At 53.7% G+C, this 22,935-nt stretch overlaps 1 protein-coding gene across 6 annotated transcripts in view; it reads left to right on the top strand.

The window, feature by feature from the left end:
- The window catches only part of LOC147034762 (protein FAM178B-like), a 173,484-nt gene extending 153,705 nt beyond the window's left edge, over nt 1-19,779 (top strand). For all 6 annotated transcript variants that reach the window (XM_085888466.1, XM_085888487.1, XM_085888476.1 and 3 more), the window contains one exon: nt 19,231-19,779. In XM_085888466.1, the coding sequence (XP_085744592.1) occupies nt 19,231-19,269 (39 nt within the window). In that variant the 3' untranslated portion in view covers nt 19,270-19,779. The remainder of the gene's footprint in view (nt 1-19,230) is intronic.
- Nucleotides 19,780-22,935: the final 3,156 nt, after the last annotated feature.

Below are 22,935 nucleotides of genomic sequence, written 5' to 3'. Positions count from 1 at the left end.
AACGGTTTTTGAAATATTGCTTATACAAGCCAAGTTAATGAGATCGACTCAGGTTGAGATAATATCTTGAGGAATAGATACTTGTGATATGAAAGCTAAATGTTCAACGTTTTTTGAAATATCGCGAACACAAAAATACATGGACAGATGATCGGCAGGGTGGTCAGTTGGAAGTCGTTTTAATGTCCCTCGTCTCTGACCTTGGTGGTGTGTGGGGGGTGGGGGTTAAAATGAGACCGAGACACAGAGACCGAGACACAGAGACCGAGACACAGAGACCGAGACACAGAGACCGAGACACAGAGACCGAGACACAGAGACCGAGACACAGAGACCGAGACACAGAGACCGAGACACAGAGACCGAGACACAGAGACCGAGACACAGAGACCGAGACACAGAGACCGAGACCGAGACACAGAGACCGAGACACAGAGACAGAGACAGACACAGAGACCGAGACCGACACAGAGACCGAGACCGAGACCGACACAGAGACCGAGACCGAGACCGACACAGAGACCGAGACCGAGACAGACACAGAGACCGAGACCGAGACAGACACAGAGACCGAGACCGAGACAGACACAGAGACCGAGACCGAGACAGACACAGAGACCGAGACCGAGACAGACACAGAGACCGAGACCGAGACAGACACAGAGACCGAGACCGAGACAGACACAGAGACCGAGACCGAGACAGACACAGAGACCGAGACCGAGACAGACACAGAGACCGAGACCGAGACAGACACAGAGACCGAGACCGAGACAGACACAGAGACCGAGACCGAGACAGACACAGAGACCGAGACCGAGACAGACACAGAGACCGAGACAGACACAGAGACCGAGACAGACACAGAGACCGAGACAGACACAGAGACCGAGACAGACACAGAGACCGAGACAGACACAGAGACCGAGACAGACACAGAGACCGAGACAGACACAGAGACCGAGACAGACACAGAGACCGAGACAGACACAGAGACCGAGACAGACACAGAGACCGAGACAGACACAGAGACCGAGACAGACACAGAGACCGAGACAGACACAGAGACCGAGACAGACACAGAGACCGAGACAGACACAGAGACCGAGACAGACACAGAGACCGAGACAGACACAGAGACCGAGACAGACACAGAGACCGAGACAGACACAGAGACCGAGACAGACACAGAGACCGAGACAGACACAGAGACCGAGACAGACACAGAGACCGAGACAGACACAGAGACCGAGACAGACACAGAGACCGAGACAGACACAGAGACCGAGACAGACACAGAGACCGAGACAGACACAGAGACCGAGACAGACACAGAGACCGAGACAGACACAGAGACCGAGACAGACACAGAGACCGAGACAGACACAGAGACCGAGACAGACACAGAGACCGAGACAGACACAGAGACCGAGACAGACACAGAGACCGAGACAGACACAGAGACCGAGACAGACACAGAGACCGAGACAGACACCGAGACCGAGACAGACACCGAGACCGAGACAGACACCGAGACCGAGACAGACACCGAGACCGAGACAGACACCGAGACCGAGACAGACACCGAGACCGAGACAGACACCGAGACCGAGACAGACACAGAGACCGAGACAGACACAGAGACCGAGACAGACACAGAGACCGAGACAGACACAGAGACCGAGACAGACACAGAGACCGAGACAGACACAGAGACCGAGACAGACACAGAGACCGAGACAGACACAGAGACCGAGACAGACACAGAGACCGAGACAGACACAGAGACCGAGACAGACACAGAGACCGAGACAGACACAGAGACCGAGACAGACACAGAGACCGAGACAGACACAGAGACCGAGACAGACACAGAGACCGAGACACAGACACAGAGACCGAGACACAGACACAGAGACCGAGACACAGACACAGAGACCGAGACAGACACAGAGACCGAGACAGACACAGAGACCGAGACAGACACCGAGACCGAGACAGACACAGACACAGACACAGACACAGACACAGAGACCGAGACACAGACACAGAGACCGAGACACAGACACAGAGACCGAGACACAGACACAGAGACCGAGACCGAGACACAGAGACCGAGACCGAGACCGAGACCGAGACACAGAGACCGAGACCGAGACCGAGACACAGAGACCGAGACCGAGACACAGAGACCGAGACCGAGACCGAGACCGAGACACAGAGACCGAGACCGAGACCGAGACCGAGACCGAGACACAGAGACCGAGACCGAGACCGAGACACAGAGACCGAGACACAGACACCGAGACCGAGACCGAGACCGAGACCGAGACCGAGACCGAGACCGAGACCGAGACACAGAGACCGAGACACAGACACAGACACCGAGACCGAGACCGAGACACAGAGACCGAGACCGAGACCGAGACCGAGACACAGAGACCGAGACACAGACACAGACACAGACACCGAGACCGAGACCGAGACACAGACACAGAGACCGAGACACAGACACAGAGACCGAGACACAGACACAGAGACCGAGACACAGACACAGAGACCGAGACACAGACACAGAGACCGAGACACAGACACAGAGACCGAGACACAGACACAGAGACCGAGACACAGACACAGAGACCGAGACACAGACACAGAGACCGAGACACAGACACAGAGACCGAGACACAGACACAGAGACCGAGACACAGACACAGAGACCGAGACACAGACACAGAGACCGAGACACAGACACAGAGACCGAGACACAGACACAGAGACCGAGACACAGACACAGAGACCGAGACACAGACACAGAGACCGAGACACAGACACAGAGACCGAGACACAGACACAGAGACCGAGACACAGACACAGAGACCGAGACACAGACACAGAGACCGAGACACAGACACAGAGACCGAGACACAGACACAGAGACCGAGACCGAGACACAGAGACCGAGACCGAGACACAGACACCGAGACCGAGACCGAGACACAGAGACCGAGACCGAGACACAGAGACCGAGACACAGAGACCGAGACACAGACACAGACACCGAGACCGAGACCGAGACACAGAGACCGAGACCGAGACCGAGACCGAGACACAGAGACCGAGACACAGACACAGACACCGAGACCGAGACCGAGACACAGAGACCGAGACACAGACACAGAGACCGAGACACAGACACAGAGACCGAGACACAGACACAGAGACCGAGACACAGACACAGAGACCGAGACACAGACACAGAGACCGAGACACAGACACAGAGACCGAGACACAGAGACCGAGACACAGACACAGAGACCGAGACACAGACACAGAGACCGAGACACAGACACAGAGACCGAGACACAGACACAGAGACCGAGACACAGACACAGAGACCGAGACACAGACACAGAGACCGAGACACAGACACAGAGACCGAGACACAGACACAGAGACCGAGACACAGACACAGAGACCGAGACACAGACACAGAGACCGAGACACAGACACAGAGACCGAGACACAGACACAGAGACCGAGACACAGACACAGAGACCGAGACACAGACACAGAGACCGAGACACAGACACAGAGACCGAGACACAGACACAGAGACCGAGACACAGACACAGAGACCGAGACACAGACACAGAGACCGAGACACAGACACAGAGACCGAGACACAGACACAGAGACCGAGACACAGACACAGAGACCGAGACACAGACACAGAGACCGAGACACAGACACAGAGACCGAGACACAGACACAGAGACCGAGACACAGACACAGACACAGAGACACAGACACAGAGACCGAGACACAGACACAGAGACCGAGACACAGACACAGAGACCGAGACACAGACACAGAGACCGAGACACAGACACAGAGACCGAGACACAGACACAGAGACCGAGACCGAGACACAGACACCGAGACACAGACACAGACACAGAGACCGAGACCGAGACACAGACACCGAGACACAGACACAGAGACCGAGACACAGACACAGAGACCGAGACCGAGACACAGACACCGAGACCGAGACCGAGACACAGAGACCGAGACCGAGACCGAGACCGAGACACAGAGACCGAGACACAGACACAGACACCGAGACCGAGACCGAGACACAGAGACCGAGACACAGACACAGAGACCGAGACACAGACACAGAGACCGAGACACAGACACAGAGACCGAGACACAGACACAGAGACCGAGACACAGACACAGAGACCGAGACACAGACACAGAGACCGAGACACAGACACAGAGACCGAGACACAGACACAGAGACCGAGACACAGACACAGAGACCGAGACACAGACACAGAGACCGAGACACAGACACAGAGACCGAGACACAGACACAGAGACCGAGACACAGACACAGAGACCGAGACACAGACACAGAGACCGAGACACAGACACAGAGACCGAGACCGAGACACAGAGACAGAGACCGAGACACAGACACAGAGACCGAGACACAGACACAGAGACCGAGACACAGACACAGAGACCGAGACACAGACACAGAGACCGAGACACAGACACAGAGACCGAGACACAGACACAGAGACCGAGACACAGACACAGAGACCGAGACACAGACACAGAGACCGAGACACAGACACAGAGACCGAGACACAGACACAGAGACCGAGACACAGACACAGAGACCGAGACCGAGACACAGACACAGAGACCGAGACACAGACACAGAGACCGAGACCGAGACACAGACACCGAGACACAGACACAGAGACCGAGACACAGACACAGAGACCGAGACACAGACACAGAGACCGAGACACAGACACAGAGACCGAGACACAGACACAGAGACCGAGACACAGACACAGAGACCGAGACACAGACACAGAGACCGAGACCGAGACACAGAGACCGAGACCGAGACCGAGACACAGACACAGAGACCGAGACCGAGACACAGACACAGAGACCGAGACACAGACACAGAGACCGAGACACAGACACAGAGACCGAGACACAGACACAGAGACCGAGACACAGACACAGAGACCGAGACACAGACACAGAGACCGAGACACAGACACAGAGACCGAGACACAGACACAGAGACCGAGACACAGACACAGAGACCGAGACACAGACACAGAGACCGAGACACAGACACAGAGACCGAGACACAGACACAGAGACCGAGACACAGACACAGAGACCGAGACACAGACACAGAGACCGAGACACAGACACAGAGACCGAGACACAGACACAGAGACCGAGACACAGACACAGAGACCGAGACACAGACACAGAGACCGAGACACAGACACAGAGACCGAGACACAGACACAGAGACCGAGACACAGACACAGAGACCGAGACACAGACACAGAGACCGAGACACAGACACAGAGGCCGAGACACAGACACAGAGACCGAGGCACAGACACAGAGACCGAGGCGCAGACACAGAGACCGAGACACAGACACAGAGACCGAGACACAGACACAGACCGAGACACAGACACAGACCGAGACCGAGACACAGACACAGAGACCGAGACACAGACACAGAGACCGAGACACAGACACAGAGACCGAGACACAGACACAGAGACCGAGACACAGACACAGAGACCGAGACACAGACACAGAGACCGAGACACAGACACAGAGACCGAGACACAGACACAGAGACCGAGACACAGACACAGAGACCGAGACACAGACACAGAGACCGAGACACAGACACAGAGACCGAGACACAGACACAGAGACCGAGACACAGACACAGAGACCGAGACACAGACACAGAGACCGAGACACAGACACAGAGACCGAGACACAGACACAGAGACCGAGACACAGACACAGAGACCGAGACACAGACACAGAGACCGAGACACAGACACAGAGACCGAGACACAGACACAGAGACCGAGACACAGACACAGAGACCGAGACACAGACACAGAGACCGAGACACAGACACAGAGACCGAGACACAGACACAGAGACCGAGACCGAGACACAGACACAGAGACCGAGACACAGACACAGAGACCGAGACCGAGACACAGACACAGAGACCGAGACACAGACACAGAGACCGAGACACAGACACAGAGACCGAGACACAGACACAGAGACCGAGACACAGACACAGAGACCGAGACACAGACACAGAGACCGAGACACAGACACAGAGACCGAGACACAGACACAGAGACCGAGACACAGACACAGAGACCGAGACACAGACACAGAGACCGAGACACAGACACAGAGACCGAGACACAGACCGAGACCGAGACACAGACACAGAGACCGAGACACAGACACAGAGACCGAGACCGAGACACAGACACAGAGACCGAGACACAGACACAGACACAGAGACCGAGACACAGACACAGAGACCGAGACCGAGACACAGACACAGAGACCGAGACACAGACACAGAGACCGAGACACAGACACAGAGACCGAGACACAGACACAGAGACCGAGACACAGACACAGAGACCGAGACACAGACACAGAGACCGAGACACAGACACAGAGACCGAGACACAGACACAGAGACCGAGACACAGACACAGAGACCGAGACACAGACACAGAGACCGAGACACAGACACAGAGACCGAGACACAGACACAGAGACCGAGACACAGACACAGAGACCGAGACACAGACACAGAGACCGAGACACAGACACAGAGACCGAGACACAGACACAGAGACCGAGACACAGACACAGAGACCGAGACACAGACACAGAGACCGAGACACAGACACAGAGACCGAGACCGAGACACCGAGACCGAGACCGAGACCGAGACCGAGACACAGAGACCGAGACCGAGACACAGAGACCGAGACACAGACACAGAGACCGAGACACAGACACAGAGACCGAGACACAGACACAGAGACCGAGACACAGACACAGAGACCGAGACACAGACACAGAGACCGAGACACAGACACAGAGACCGAGACACAGACACAGAGACCGAGACACAGACACAGAGACCGAGACACAGACACAGAGACCGAGACCGAGACACAGAGACCGAGACACAGAGACCGAGACCGAGACCGAGACCGAGACACAGACACACAGACCGAGACACAGACACAGACACAGACACAGAGACACAGACACAGAGACCGAGACACAGACACAGAGACCGAGACACAGACACAGAGACCGAGACACAGACACAGAGACCGAGACACAGACACAGAGACCGAGACACAGACACAGAGACCGAGACACAGACACAGAGACCGAGACACAGACACAGAGACCGAGACACAGACACAGAGACCGAGACACAGACACAGAGACCGAGACACAGACACAGAGACCGAGACACAGACACAGAGACCGAGACACAGACACAGAGACCGAGACACAGACACAGAGACCGAGACACAGACACAGAGACCGAGACACAGACACAGAGACCGAGACACAGACACAGAGACCGAGACACAGACACAGAGACCGAGACACAGACACAGAGACCGAGACACAGACACAGAGACCGAGACACAGACACAGAGACCGAGACACAGACACAGAGACCGAGACCCAGAGACACAGACACAGAGACACAGACACAGAGACCGAGACACAGACACAGAGACCGAGACACAGACACAGAGACCGAGACACAGACACAGAGACCGAGACACAGACACAGAGACCGAGACACAGACACAGAGACCGAGACACAGACACAGAGACCGAGACACAGACACAGAGACCGAGACACAGACACAGAGACCGAGACACAGACACAGAGACCGAGACACAGACACAGAGACCGAGACACAGACACAGAGACCGAGACCGAGACACAGACACAGAGACCGAGACCGAGACACAGACACAGAGACCGAGACACAGACACAGAGACCGAGACACAGACACAGAGACCGAGACACAGACACAGAGACCGAGACACAGACACAGAGACCGAGACACAGACACAGAGACCGAGACACAGACACAGAGACCGAGACCGAGACACAGAGACCGAGACCGAGACACAGAGACCGAGACCGAGACACAGAGACCGAGACCGAGACACAGAGACCGAGACCGAGACACAGAGACCGAGACCGAGACACAGACACAGAGACCGAGACACAGACACACAGACACAGAGACCGAGACACAGACACAGAGACCGAGACACAGACACAGAGACCGAGACACAGACACAGAGACCGAGACACAGACACAGAGACCGAGACACAGACACAGAGACCGAGACACAGACACAGAGACCGAGACACAGACACAGAGACCGAGACACAGACACAGAGACCGAGACACAGACACAGAGACCGAGACACAGACACAGAGACCGAGACACAGACACAGAGACCGAGACACAGACACAGAGACCGAGACACAGACACAGAGACCGAGACACAGACACAGAGACCGAGACACAGACACAGAGACCGAGACACAGACACAGAGACCGAGACACAGACACAGAGACCGAGACACAGACACAGAGACCGAGACACAGACACAGAGACCGAGACACAGACACAGAGACCGAGACACAGACACAGAGACCGAGACACAGACACAGAGACCGAGACACAGACACAGAGACCGAGACACAGACACAGAGACCGAGACACAGACACAGAGACCGAGACACAGACACAGAGACCGAGACACAGACACAGAGACCGAGACACAGACACAGAGACCGAGACACAGACACAGAGACCGAGACACAGACACAGAGACCGAGACACAGACACAGAGACCGAGACCGAGACACAGACACAGAGACCGAGACACAGACACAGAGACCGAGACACAGACACAGAGACCGAGACACAGACACAGAGACCGAGACACAGACACAGAGACCGAGACACAGACACAGAGACCGAGACACAGACACAGAGACCGAGACACAGACACAGAGACCGAGACACAGACACAGAGGCCGAGACACAGACACAGAGACCGAGACACAGACACAGAGACCGAGACACAGACACAGAGACCGAGACACAGACACAGAGACCGAGACACAGACACAGAGACCGAGACACAGACACAGACCGAGACACAGACACAGAGACCGAGACACAGACACAGAGACCGAGACACAGACACAGAGACCGAGACACAGACACAGACACAGAGACTGAGACACAGACACAGAGACCGAGACACAGACACAGAGACCGAGACACAGACACAGAGACCGAGACACAGACACAGAGACCGAGACACAGACACAGAGACCGAGACACAGACACAGAGACCGAGACACAGACACAGAGACCGAGACACAGACACAGAGACCGAGACACAGACACAGAGACCGAGACACAGACACAGAGACCGAGACACAGACACAGAGACCGAGACACAGACACAGAGACCGAGACACAGACACAGAGACCGAGACACAGACACAGAGACCGAGACACAGACACAGAGACCGAGACACAGACACAGAGACCGAGACACAGACACAGAGACCGAGACACAGACACAGAGACCGAGACACAGACACAGAGACCGAGACACAGACACAGAGACCGAGACACAGACACAGAGACCGAGACACAGACACAGAGACCGAGACACAGACACAGAGACCGAGACACAGACACAGAGACCGAGACACAGACACAGAGACCGAGACACAGACACAGAGACCGAGACACAGACACAGAGACCGAGACACAGACACAGAGACCGAGACACAGACACAGAGACCGAGACACAGACACAGAGACCGAGACACAGACACAGAGACCGAGACACAGACACAGAGACCGAGACACAGACACAGAGACCGAGACACAGACACAGAGACCGAGACACAGACACAGAGACCGAGACACAGACACAGAGACCGAGACACAGACACAGAGACCGAGACACAGACACAGAGACCGAGACACAGACACAGAGACCGAGACACAGACACAGAGACCGAGACACAGACACAGAGACCGAGACACAGACACAGAGACCGAGACACAGACACAGAGACCGAGACACAGACACAGAGACCGAGACACAGACACAGAGACCGAGACACAGACACAGAGACCGAGACACAGACACAGAGACCGAGACACAGACACAGAGACCGAGACACAGACACAGAGACCGAGACACAGACACAGAGACCGAGACACAGACACAGAGACCGAGACACAGACACAGAGACCGAGACACAGACACAGAGACCGAGACACAGACACAGAGACCGAGACACAGACACAGAGACCGAGACACAGACACAGAGACCGAGACACAGACACAGAGACCGAGACACAGACACAGAGACCGAGACACAGACACAGAGACCGAGACACAGACACAGAGACCGAGACACAGACACAGAGACCGAGACACAGACACAGAGACCGAGACACAGACACAGAGACCGAGACACAGACACAGAGACCGAGACACAGACACAGAGACCGAGACACAGACACAGAGACCGAGACACAGACACAGAGACCGAGACACAGACACAGAGACCGAGACACAGACACAGAGACCGAGACACAGACACAGAGACCGAGACACAGACACAGAGACCGAGACACAGACACAGAGACCGAGACACAGACACAGAGACCGAGACACAGACACAGAGACCGAGACACAGACACAGAGACCGAGACACAGACACAGAGACCGAGACACAGACACAGAGACCGAGACACAGACACAGAGACCGAGACCGAGACACAGAGACCGAGACCGAGACACAGAGACCGAGACCGAGACACAGAGACCGAGACCGAGACACAGAGACCGAGACCGAGACACAGAGACCGAGACCGAGACACAGAGACCGAGACACAGACACAGAGACCGAGACACAGACACAGAGACCGAGACACAGACACAGAGACCGAGACACAGACACAGAGACCGAGACACAGACACAGAGACCGAGACACAGACACAGAGACCGAGACACAGACACAGAGACCGAGACACAGACACAGAGACCGAGACACAGACACAGAGACCGAGACACAGACACAGAGACCGAGACACAGACACAGAGACCGAGACACAGACACAGAGACCGAGACACAGACACAGAGACCGAGACACAGACACAGAGACCGAGACACAGACACAGAGACCGAGACACAGACACAGAGACCGAGACACAGACACAGAGACCGAGACACAGACACAGAGACCGAGACACAGACACAGAGACCGAGACACAGACACAGAGACCGAGACACAGACACAGAGACCGAGACACAGACACAGAGACCGAGACACAGACACAGAGACCGAGACACAGACACAGAGACCGAGACACAGACACAGAGACCGAGACACAGACACAGAGACCGAGACACAGACACAGAGACCGAGACACAGACACAGAGACCGAGACACAGACACAGAGACCGAGACACAGACACAGAGACCGAGACACAGACACAGAGACCGAGACACAGACACAGAGACCGAGACACAGACACAGAGACCGAGACACAGACACAGAGACCGAGACACAGACACAGAGACCGAGACACAGACACAGAGACCGAGACACAGACACAGAGACCGAGACACAGACACAGAGACCGAGACACAGACACAGAGACCGAGACACAGACACAGAGACCGAGACACAGACACAGAGACCGAGACACAGACACAGAGACCGAGACACAGACACAGACACAGAGACCGAGACACAGACACAGACACAGAGACCGAGACACAGACACAGACACAGAGACCGAGACACAGACACAGACACAGAGACCGAGACACAGACACAGAGACCGAGACACAGACACAGAGACCGAGACACAGACACAGAGACCGAGACACAGACACAGAGACCGAGACACAGACACAGAGACCGAGACACAGACACAGAGACCGAGACACAGACACAGAGACCGAGACACAGACACAGAGACCGAGACACAGACACAGAGACCGAGACACAGACACAGAGACCGAGACACAGACACAGAGACCGAGACACAGACACAGAGACCGAGACACAGACACAGAGACCGAGACACAGACACAGAGACCGAGACACAGACACAGAGACCGAGACACAGACACAGAGACCGAGACACAGAGACCGAGACCGAGACACAGAGACCGAGACCGAGACACAGAGACCGAGACGCAGACACAGAGACCGAGACGCAGACACAGAGACCGAGACGCAGACACAGAGACCGAGACCGAGACGCAGAGACCGAGACCGAGACGCAGAGACCGAGACCGAGACGCAGAGACCGAGACCGAGACGCAGAGACCGAGACCGAGACGCAGAGACCGAGACCGAGACGCAGAGACCGAGACCGAGACGCAGAGACCGAGACAGACACAGACACAGAGACCGAGACAGACACAGACACAGAGACCGAGACAGACACAGAGACAGAGACCGAGACAGACACAGAGACAGAGACCGAGACAGACACAGAGACAGAGACCGAGACAGACACAGAGACAGAGACGCAGAGACCGAGACACAGACGCAGAGACCGAGAGACAGACGCAGAGACCGAGAGACAGACGCAGAGACCGAGACACAGACACAGAGACCGAGACACAGACACAGAGACCGAGACACAGACACAGAGACCGAGACACAGACACAGAGACCGAGACACAGACACAGAGACAGAGACCGAGACACAGACACAGAGACCGAGACACAGACACAGAGACCGAGACACAGACACAGAGACCGAGACACAGACACAGAGACCGAGACACAGACACAGAGACCGAGACACAGACACAGAGACCGAGACACAGACACAGAGACCGAGACACAGACACAGAGACCGAGACACAGACACAGAGACCGAGACACAGACACAGAGACCGAGACACAGACACAGAGACCGAGACACAGACACAGAGACCGAGACACAGACACAGAGACCGAGACACAGACACAGAGACCGAGACACAGACACAGAGACCGAGACACAGACACAGAGACCGAGACACAGACACAGAGACCGAGACACAGACACAGAGACCGAGACACAGACACAGAGACCGAGACACAGACACAGAGACCGAGACACAGACACAGAGACCGAGACACAGACACAGAGACCGAGACACAGACACAGAGACCGAGACACAGACACAGAGACCGAGACACAGACACAGAGACCGAGACACAGACACAGAGACCGAGACACAGACACAGAGACCGAGACACAGACACAGAGACCGAGACACAGACACAGAGACCGAGACACAGACACAGAGACCGAGACACAGACACAGAGACCGAGACACAGACACAGAGACCGAGACACAGACACAGAGACCGAGACACAGACACAGAGACCGAGACACAGACACAGAGACCGAGACACAGACACAGAGACCGAGACACAGACACAGAGACCGAGACACAGACACAGAGACCGAGACACAGACACAGAGACCGAGACACAGACACAGAGACCGAGACACAGACACAGAGACCGAGACACAGACACAGAGACCGAGACACAGACACAGAGACCGAGACACAGACACAGACCGAGACACAGACACAGACCGAGACACAGACACAGACCGAGACACAGACACAGACCGAGACCGAGACACAGACACAGAGACCGAGACACAGACACAGAGACCGAGACACAGACACAGAGACCGAGACACAGACACAGAGACCGAGACACAGACACAGAGACCGAGACACAGACACAGAGACCGAGACACAGACACAGAGACCGAGACACAGACACAGAGACCGAGACACAGACACAGAGACCGAGACACAGACACAGAGACCGAGACACAGACACAGAGACCGAGACACAGACACAGAGACCGAGACACAGACACAGAGACCGAGACACAGACACAGAGACCGAGACACAGACACAGAGACCGAGACCGAGACACAGACCGAGACCGAGACACAGACACAGAGACCGAGACACAGACACAGAGACCGAGACACAGACACAGAGACCGAGACACAGACACAGAGACCGAGACACAGACACAGAGACCGAGACACAGACACAGAGACCGAGACACAGACACAGAGACCGAGACACAGACACAGAGACCGAGACACAGACACAGAGACCGAGACACAGACACAGAGACCGAGACACAGACACAGAGACCGAGACACAGACACAGAGACCGAGACACAGACACAGAGACCGAGACACAGACACAGAGACCGAGACACAGACACAGAGACCGAGACACAGACACAGAGACCGAGACACAGACACAGAGACCGAGACACAGACACAGAGACCGAGACACAGACACAGAGACCGAGACACAGACACAGAGACCGAGACACAGACACAGAGACCGAGACACAGACACAGACACAGAGACCGAGACACAGACACAGAGACCGAGACACAGACACAGAGACCGAGACACAGACACAGAGACCGAGACACAGACACAGAGACCGAGACACAGACACAGAGACCGAGACACAGACACAGAGACCGAGACACAGACACAGAGACCGAGACACAGACACAGAGACCGAGACACAGACACAGAGACCGAGACACAGACACAGAGACCGAGACACAGACACAGAGACCGAGACACAGACACAGAGACCGAGACACAGACACAGAGACCGAGACACAGACACAGAGACCGAGACACAGACACAGAGACCGAGACACAGACACAGAGACCGAGACACAGACACAGAGACCGAGACACAGACACAGAGACCGAGACACAGACACAGAGACCGAGACACAGACACAGAGACCGAGACACAGACACAGAGACCGAGACACAGACACAGAGACCGAGACACAGACACAGAGACCGAGACACAGACACAGAGACCGAGACACAGACACAGAGACCGAGACACAGACACAGAGACCGAGACACAGACACAGAGACCGAGACACAGACACAGAGACCGAGACACAGACACAGAGACCGAGACACAGACACAGAGACCGAGACACAGACACAGAGACCGAGACACAGACACAGAGACCGAGACACAGACACAGAGACCGAGACACAGACACAGAGACCGAGACACAGACACAGAGACCGAGACACAGACACAGAGACCGAGACACAGACACAGAGACCGAGACACAGACACAGAGACCGAGACACAGACACAGAGACCGAGACACAGACACAGAGACCGAGACACAGACACAGAGACCGAGACACAGACACAGAGACCGAGACACAGACACAGAGACCGAGACACAGACACAGAGACCGAGACACAGACACAGAGACCGAGACACAGACACAGAGACCGAGACACAGACACAGAGACCGAGACACAGACACAGAGACCGAGACACAGACACAGAGACCGAGACACAGACACAGAGACCGAGACACAGACACAGAGACCGAGACACAGACACAGAGACCGAGACACAGACACAGAGACCGAGACACAGACACAGAGACCGAGACACAGACACAGAGACCGAGACACAGACACAGAGACCGAGACACAGACACAGAGACCGAGACACAGACACAGAGACCGAGACACAGACACAGAGACCGAGACACAGACACAGAGACCGAGACACAGACACAGAGACCGAGACACAGACACAGAGACCGAGACACAGACACAGAGACCGAGACACAGACACAGAGACCGAGACACAGACACAGAGACCGAGACACAGACACAGAGACCGAGACACAGACACAGAGACCGAGACACAGACACAGAGACCGAGACACAGACACAGAGACCGAGACACAGACACAGAGACCGAGACACAGACACAGAGACCGAGACACAGACACAGAGACCGAGACACAGACACAGAGACCGAGACACAGACACAGAGACCGAGACACAGACACAGAGACCGAGACACAGACACAGAGACCGAGACACAGACACAGAGACCGAGACACAGACACAGAGACCGAGACACAGACACAGAGACCGAGACACAGACACAGAGACCGAGACACAGACACAGAGACCGAGACACAGACACAGAGACCGAGACACAGACACAGAGACCGAGACACAGACACAGAGACCGAGACACAGACACAGAGACCGAGACACAGACACAGAGACCGAGACACAGACACAGAGACCGAGACACAGACACAGAGACCGAGACACAGACACAGAGACCGAGACACAGACACAGAGACCGAGACACAGACACAGAGACCGAGACACAGACACAGAGACCGAGACACAGACACAGAGACCGAGACACAGACACAGAGACCGAGACACAGACACAGAGACCGAGACACAGACACAGAGACCGAGACACAGACACAGAGACCGAGACACAGACACAGAGACCGAGACACAGACACAGAGACCGAGACACAGACACAGAGACCGAGACACAGACACAGAGACCGAGACACAGACACAGAGACCGAGACACAGACACAGAGACCGAGACACAGAGACAGAGACCGAGACCGAGACGCAGAGACCGAGACCGAGACGCAGAGACCGAGAGACAGACGCAGAGACCGAGAGACAGACGCAGAGACCGAGACAGACGCAGAGACCGAGACACAGACGCAGAGACCGAGACACAGACGCAGAGACCGAGACACAGACGCAGAGACCGAGACACAGACACAGAGACCGAGACACAGACACAGAGACCGAGACACAGACACAGAGACCGAGACACAGACACAGAGACCGAGACACAGACACAGAGACCGAGACACAGACACAGAGACCGAGACACAGACACAGAGACCGAGACACAGACACAGAGACCGAGACACAGACACAGAGACCGAGACAGACACAGAGACCGAGACAGACACAGAGACCGAGACAGACACAGAGACCGAGACAGACACAGAGACCGAGACAGACACAGACACAGACACAGAGACCGAGACAGACACAGACACAGAGACCGAGACACAGAGACCGAGACCGAGACACAGACACAGAGACCGAGACGCAGACACAGAGACCGAGACGCAGACACAGAGACCGAGACGCAGACACAGAGACCGAGACGCAGACACAGAGACCGAGACACAGAGACCGAGACCGAGACACAGAGACCGAGACCGAGACACAGAGACCGAGACCGAGACACAGAGACCGAGACCGAGACACAGAGACCGAGACCGAGACACAGAGACCGAGACCGAGACACAGAGACCGAGACCGAGACCGAGACACAGAGACCGAGACCGAGACCGAGACACAGAGACCGAGACCGAGACCGAGACACAGAGACCGAGACCGAGACCGAGACACAGAGACCGAGACCGAGACACAGACACAGAGACCGAGACACAGACACAGAGACCGAGACACAGACACAGAGACCGAGACACAGACACAGAGACCGAGACACAGACACAGAGACCGAGACACAGACACAGAGACCGAGACACAGACACAGAGACCGAGACACAGACACAGAGACCGAGACACAGACACAGAGACCGAGACACAGACACAGAGACCGAGACACAGACACAGAGACCGAGACACAGACACAGAGACCGAGACACAGACACAGAGACCGAGACACAGACACAGAGACCGAGACACAGACACAGAGACCGAGACACAGACACAGAGACCGAGACACAGACACAGAGACCGAGACACAGACACAGAGACCGAGACACAGACACAGAGACCGAGACACAGACACAGAGACCGAGACACAGACACAGAGACCGAGACACAGACACAGAGACCGAGACACAGACACAGAGACCGAGACACAGACACAGAGACCGAGACACAGACACAGAGACCGAGACACAGACACAGAGACCGAGACACAGACACAGAGACCGAGACACAGACACAGAGACCGAGACACAGACACAGAGACCGAGACCGAGACACAGACACAGAGACCGAGACAGACACAGAGACCGAGACAGACACAGAGACCGAGACACAGACACAGAGACCGAGACACAGACACAGAGACCGAGACACAGACACAGAGACCGAGACACAGACACAGAGACCGAGACACAGACACAGAGACCGAGACACAGACACAGAGACCGAGACACAGACACAGAGACCGAGACACAGACACAGAGACCGAGACACAGACACAGAGACCGAGACACAGACACAGAGACCGAGACACAGACACAGAGACCGAGACACAGACACAGAGACCGAGACACAGACACAGAGACCGAGACACAGACACAGAGACCGAGACACAGACACAGAGACCGAGACACAGACACAGACACAGACCGAGACACAGACACAGACACAGACCGAGACACAGACACAGACACACAGACACAGCGACAGAGACAGAGACAGAGACAGAGACAGAGACAGAGACAGAGACAGAGACAGAGACAGAGACAGAGACAGAGACACAGACACAGAGACACAGACACAGAGACACAGACACAGACACAGAGACACAGACACAGAGACACAGAGACACAGAGACACAGACACAGACACAGAGACACAGAGACACAGAGACACAGAGACACAGAGACACAGAGACACAGAGACACAGAGACACAGACCGAGACAGAGACCGAGAGCGAGACAGAGACCGAGACAGACAGCGAGAGCGAGACCAAGACCGAGACCGAGACAGACAGCGAGAGCGAGACCGAGACCGAGACAGAGAGACACAGAGACAGAGAGACAGAGAGACAGAGAGACAGAGAGACAGAGAGACAGAGAGACAGAGAGACAGAGAGACAGAGAGACAGAGAGACAGAGAGACAGAGAGACAGAGAGACAGAGAGACAGAGAGACAGAGAGACAGAGAGACAGAGACAGAGACAGAGACAGAGACAGAGACAGAGACAGAGACAGACAGAGACAGACAGAGACAGAGACAGAGACAGAGACAGAGACAGAGACAGAGACACAGAGAGACACAGAGAGACACAGAGAGACACAGAGAGACACAGAGAGACACAGAGAGACACAGAGAGACACAGAGAGACACAGAGAGACACAGAGAGACACAGAGAGACACAGAGAGACACAGACCGAGACACAGAGAGACACAGAGAGACACAGAGAGACACAGAGAGACACAGAGAGACACAGAGAGACACAGAGAGACACAGAGAGACACAGAGAGACAGAGACAGACACAGAATCATCTGCAAAAAGGAGAAAAGTTTTAAATGACCATGTGTGTTGTGTTTTTACAGGGAAAGATTTACAACTTTTTCACAACAGCCAAGAAGTGAAGCACCTCCAGTCCCTTTCTGCAAAACTTATGAGCGTTGCATGAAGAAATTGGAAATACATTGGAAGAATTTTGGAGAAGGTTAAACTGCAATGCGAGATTTCTTATGTATATATATATATATATATTTATTTATACATATATAATAAAAGCAGACAATTGGAAATTTTTTTTTATTAAGATGGTACATGTGGAGGTCTTTAAGGAAGATTGATGTTGCTGACTGCTGAGTGTATATCCTAATTGATTTAATTTACTTGCACGATCAAATCTTATTTATTTCGATTTATAATTTCTTGTACATTTGAAAAAGTCATTTTCTCCATCTGATCCACTTTTTTTCATTTTGTATTTCTGTATACCTTATTTGGAATTCATTTTCTTTTGTCAACAATGAACATTTGTTTTATATGTGAAGTTTACATTTTATCTTGTTTGAAATACTGTATTGTTCCTTTTTTGTACAAAATTGAAGCTCGGGGAACAATGATAAAGTGTGCGTGCGCATGCATGTGAGGAGGTGATCTTGTGATCTTGTGATCCAACAGACACTGGTGCCCAACTGTGTCTGCGGACATTCTTCTGCAGTTGGGTACCTCTTTCTATGAGTTGGGTGGCAGGATTTGCACTTTGGCCACAGTAAAACACTTCATTCCACAACATACACAAAAAAAAGAAACACATAAAATTGAGAAAAACCCACTTTGTGAGAGTACCCCCCTGTGCAGCTGCCAATTGCAGGGCAGCTCACCAGACGATGGGATTAGGACAAAGCCTTTGGGACTCCCATTCTTTGATGATAGGAGGAAAACCACAGGGAAAACTTGATTGGTCGGGTTGTGGTGGTATGCAGCAGGAATGTGTTGGAGGTGTTGGCCACCAGACAGCAGTCTCTTCGGGTTGACTTGATGTGTGGTCCCTTCGGGTGGGTGCCTGGAATGTCCTCATTCCAAGAGAAGATGATCACCTGTCTCTGCGGTCATCAAAGCTCCAGCGTGTGAATATCAGTATTGCAGCACTGAGTTTCAGAGATCAGATGGGGGTGAGGTCATGGCAAGTGGTGACACCTATTACTGGTCTGGTCGCTCTGATGGTTACCATGCCAAAGAAGTTGCTATAGCTGTGTCAAATAAGCTGACTCCCACGATAATTGAAATAACACCTTTCAACAAGCGTATTATGATACGCAGGATTCGTTACTCCTTGGATGTCATTTCCCTGGTCTCTGTATATGCTCCGACTCAGGCGAGTGATCTCACCGCGAAGGATGCATTCTATGTCGTGCTCGAGTCTGTGGTTGATCAATGCCCCAGGCGAGATACTCTTCCAGTCTTGGAGGATTTCACTCCATCAACTGACACTGATGGGAATGGTTATGAGATATATGTTGGTCCCCATGGGTCTGGATCTGTGAACCAGAATTGCATGAAGTTCCTTGACTTTGCAAAAAGTCATGGACTGAGGGTGGCTGGTTCATGGTTTCAGCACCCACAGCCACATCGCTGGACTTGGTATTCCAATGCTGGTGGTGTGGCAAAGGAAATTGAACATGTACTCATTGATGGTTGCTTGATGATGCTCCAGAACTGCAGGGTCTACTGGAGTGCTCAGTTCCTCAATACTGATCACAGGCTTGTCATCGCAACTCTGAAGTTGCAGCTCAAATCCAGAAGAATGGTACCATCCCAGCCAAGGCTGCATGTTGGCAGGCTCAAGGATGAGAGGGCAGCTGAGGAGTTTGCTGACAGGTTGAATGGTGATCTTGGGGATCTGGTTGTTTCAGGGATCCTGAAAAGATGTAGAGTGCCTGAAAGACTTCCATCCTTGATGTTGCCAGTCGGTGTCTTGGAACCCACCGTCAGGCGAAGAGGAACTTTGTCTCCCAGGGGACACTGCATACTATTTACCAGAGTCACAGGGCCAGGCTTAATGGCAGAGCTGAGCTGTTCAGGGAGCTGATGTGTAAAATTGTAAATGCGCTGAGGGCGGTCAAGGAGGCTTATGTGTGAGGAGTCTGTGAAGTTATCGAGCATCATCTGTGGTCAAGAGGTTCTCATCCTGCGTGTAGAGGAATCCATGCATTGTTCCTCCAAGACTGTCCGTTGGTGTGTTGCAGTTCGAGAGGATGGTGGTGAACTCTTGACAGATGAGTCTGAAGCGAATGCCTTCTGGGCCGGTTACTTTGAGTGGCTGCACCAGACTGACCCAACAGCTGTTGAGTTCCAAGCAGGATGTGAAACTTGGAATCTGAACCAGCATCTGAGATGGAAACTTTACTCTAAGTTAAAGAGTCTTAAGTTGTGTTGAACAGACCAGTTCTCTTTGGAGAATCCTTGGCTATCGCTGGTCAGACTTTTCGTCCAACTCGCATTTGCTGAGAGAGACTCAGATGAGATTTCATACCTGTACACTCTGTGAGCATCAGCTGTGGCAGTATGAACAAGTGGCTCGTCTTCCTGACGTGATCCTGCTCATCATATTCTCCCAGCGAGAACATCTCATGAGTGGAGGAGGCCAATGGACCGACCATGTGCCTCGTGGCAAGACAGAATGCTCCAGCACATGCTCTTATACCTGACCTCCCCTGCTGCCTTGTGCTTTGGTCTCATTGCAGGACTTGCCATTAATGATGCGATTGTGGATGTGGAATAAAGCTAGGCCCATGACTGCCTTGAAGCCTGGAGGCACCCCAGCTTCCATTGGGGGAGGAGAAGAAATGGCTCCATCGACAGTGATGTATTGACGACACGAGGGGAGGACTTCAGAAAACCAGGTTTCAAAGGTGGAATTTGCACTGATGAAGGGTAAATGTCTGAAATGTCAGCTTATCCTGGCTTCCCACACCAGTTGGTACACCTCAATCAACGTTGTGTTGATTTTATCCATTGCTCTACTTGTGTGCCAATGCAAATTGATGCTTGCCTTCACGAGCAAGAATAGTTCTTCCTCCTTCTTGGATAGCCAACTTCCTCATTTTTGGAAAGTTGCAAATATCACTTCTATCCATAAGGAAGGTTCTAAAACTAATCCCCTCACCTACTAGACTGGGAGCCCGGGGCCCTGAGCGCAAACGAACGAGGTACTAATATCTGAGCACAGGGACATGAATGGAGTATCAAAAGACATATAGAAAGTTATTTCTGCCAGGTACCACCCTTTGCGTAAGGACCCTGGTGACCCTCCAAAGGGGTCCTTAAAATTGGCTCGATCAAACATTGGAAGTACCAGTTGGTATCACTTCCATATGATGCACATGACCAACCTTACAACAAAACCACATGTGACAGACATGCCTACTACTGCAAAAGGCTCCCCAGAAGCCCCAACAAGGGCCCCCCAAAAAGGTGATAGCTCAAACATTAGAGGTACTAGATAAAACCAGGCTTAAATTCATATATACATCCCACAGAGTGTAAAATGTCCATTACCAGACAAATTGTCTGCTGCATTGGCCCTACCAGAACCCCCAAAAGTGAGCTCCAAAAAGAACAAAACATTACAGTAGACCAAAAATACACAATTGGCATAATTTTGCACATTATGCCGGCACACCATTACCATAGGAAACATTTATGTTTAACAATTTAACAAAAGAATTGCAAAATACGAATAAGCCTTCTGGTATCACACAATGAACCAGTGAACTCGGAAAAACTACAGGCTCATA

Source organism: Eptatretus burgeri, chromosome 1 (genome assembly GCF_056783735.1).
Source record: "Eptatretus burgeri isolate ZD-2024b chromosome 1, Ebu_testis_v1, whole genome shotgun sequence".
Taxonomy (NCBI): Eukaryota; Metazoa; Chordata; class Myxini; order Myxiniformes; family Myxinidae; genus Eptatretus; species Eptatretus burgeri.
This window is presented reverse-complemented; position numbering and strand designations above follow the sequence as displayed.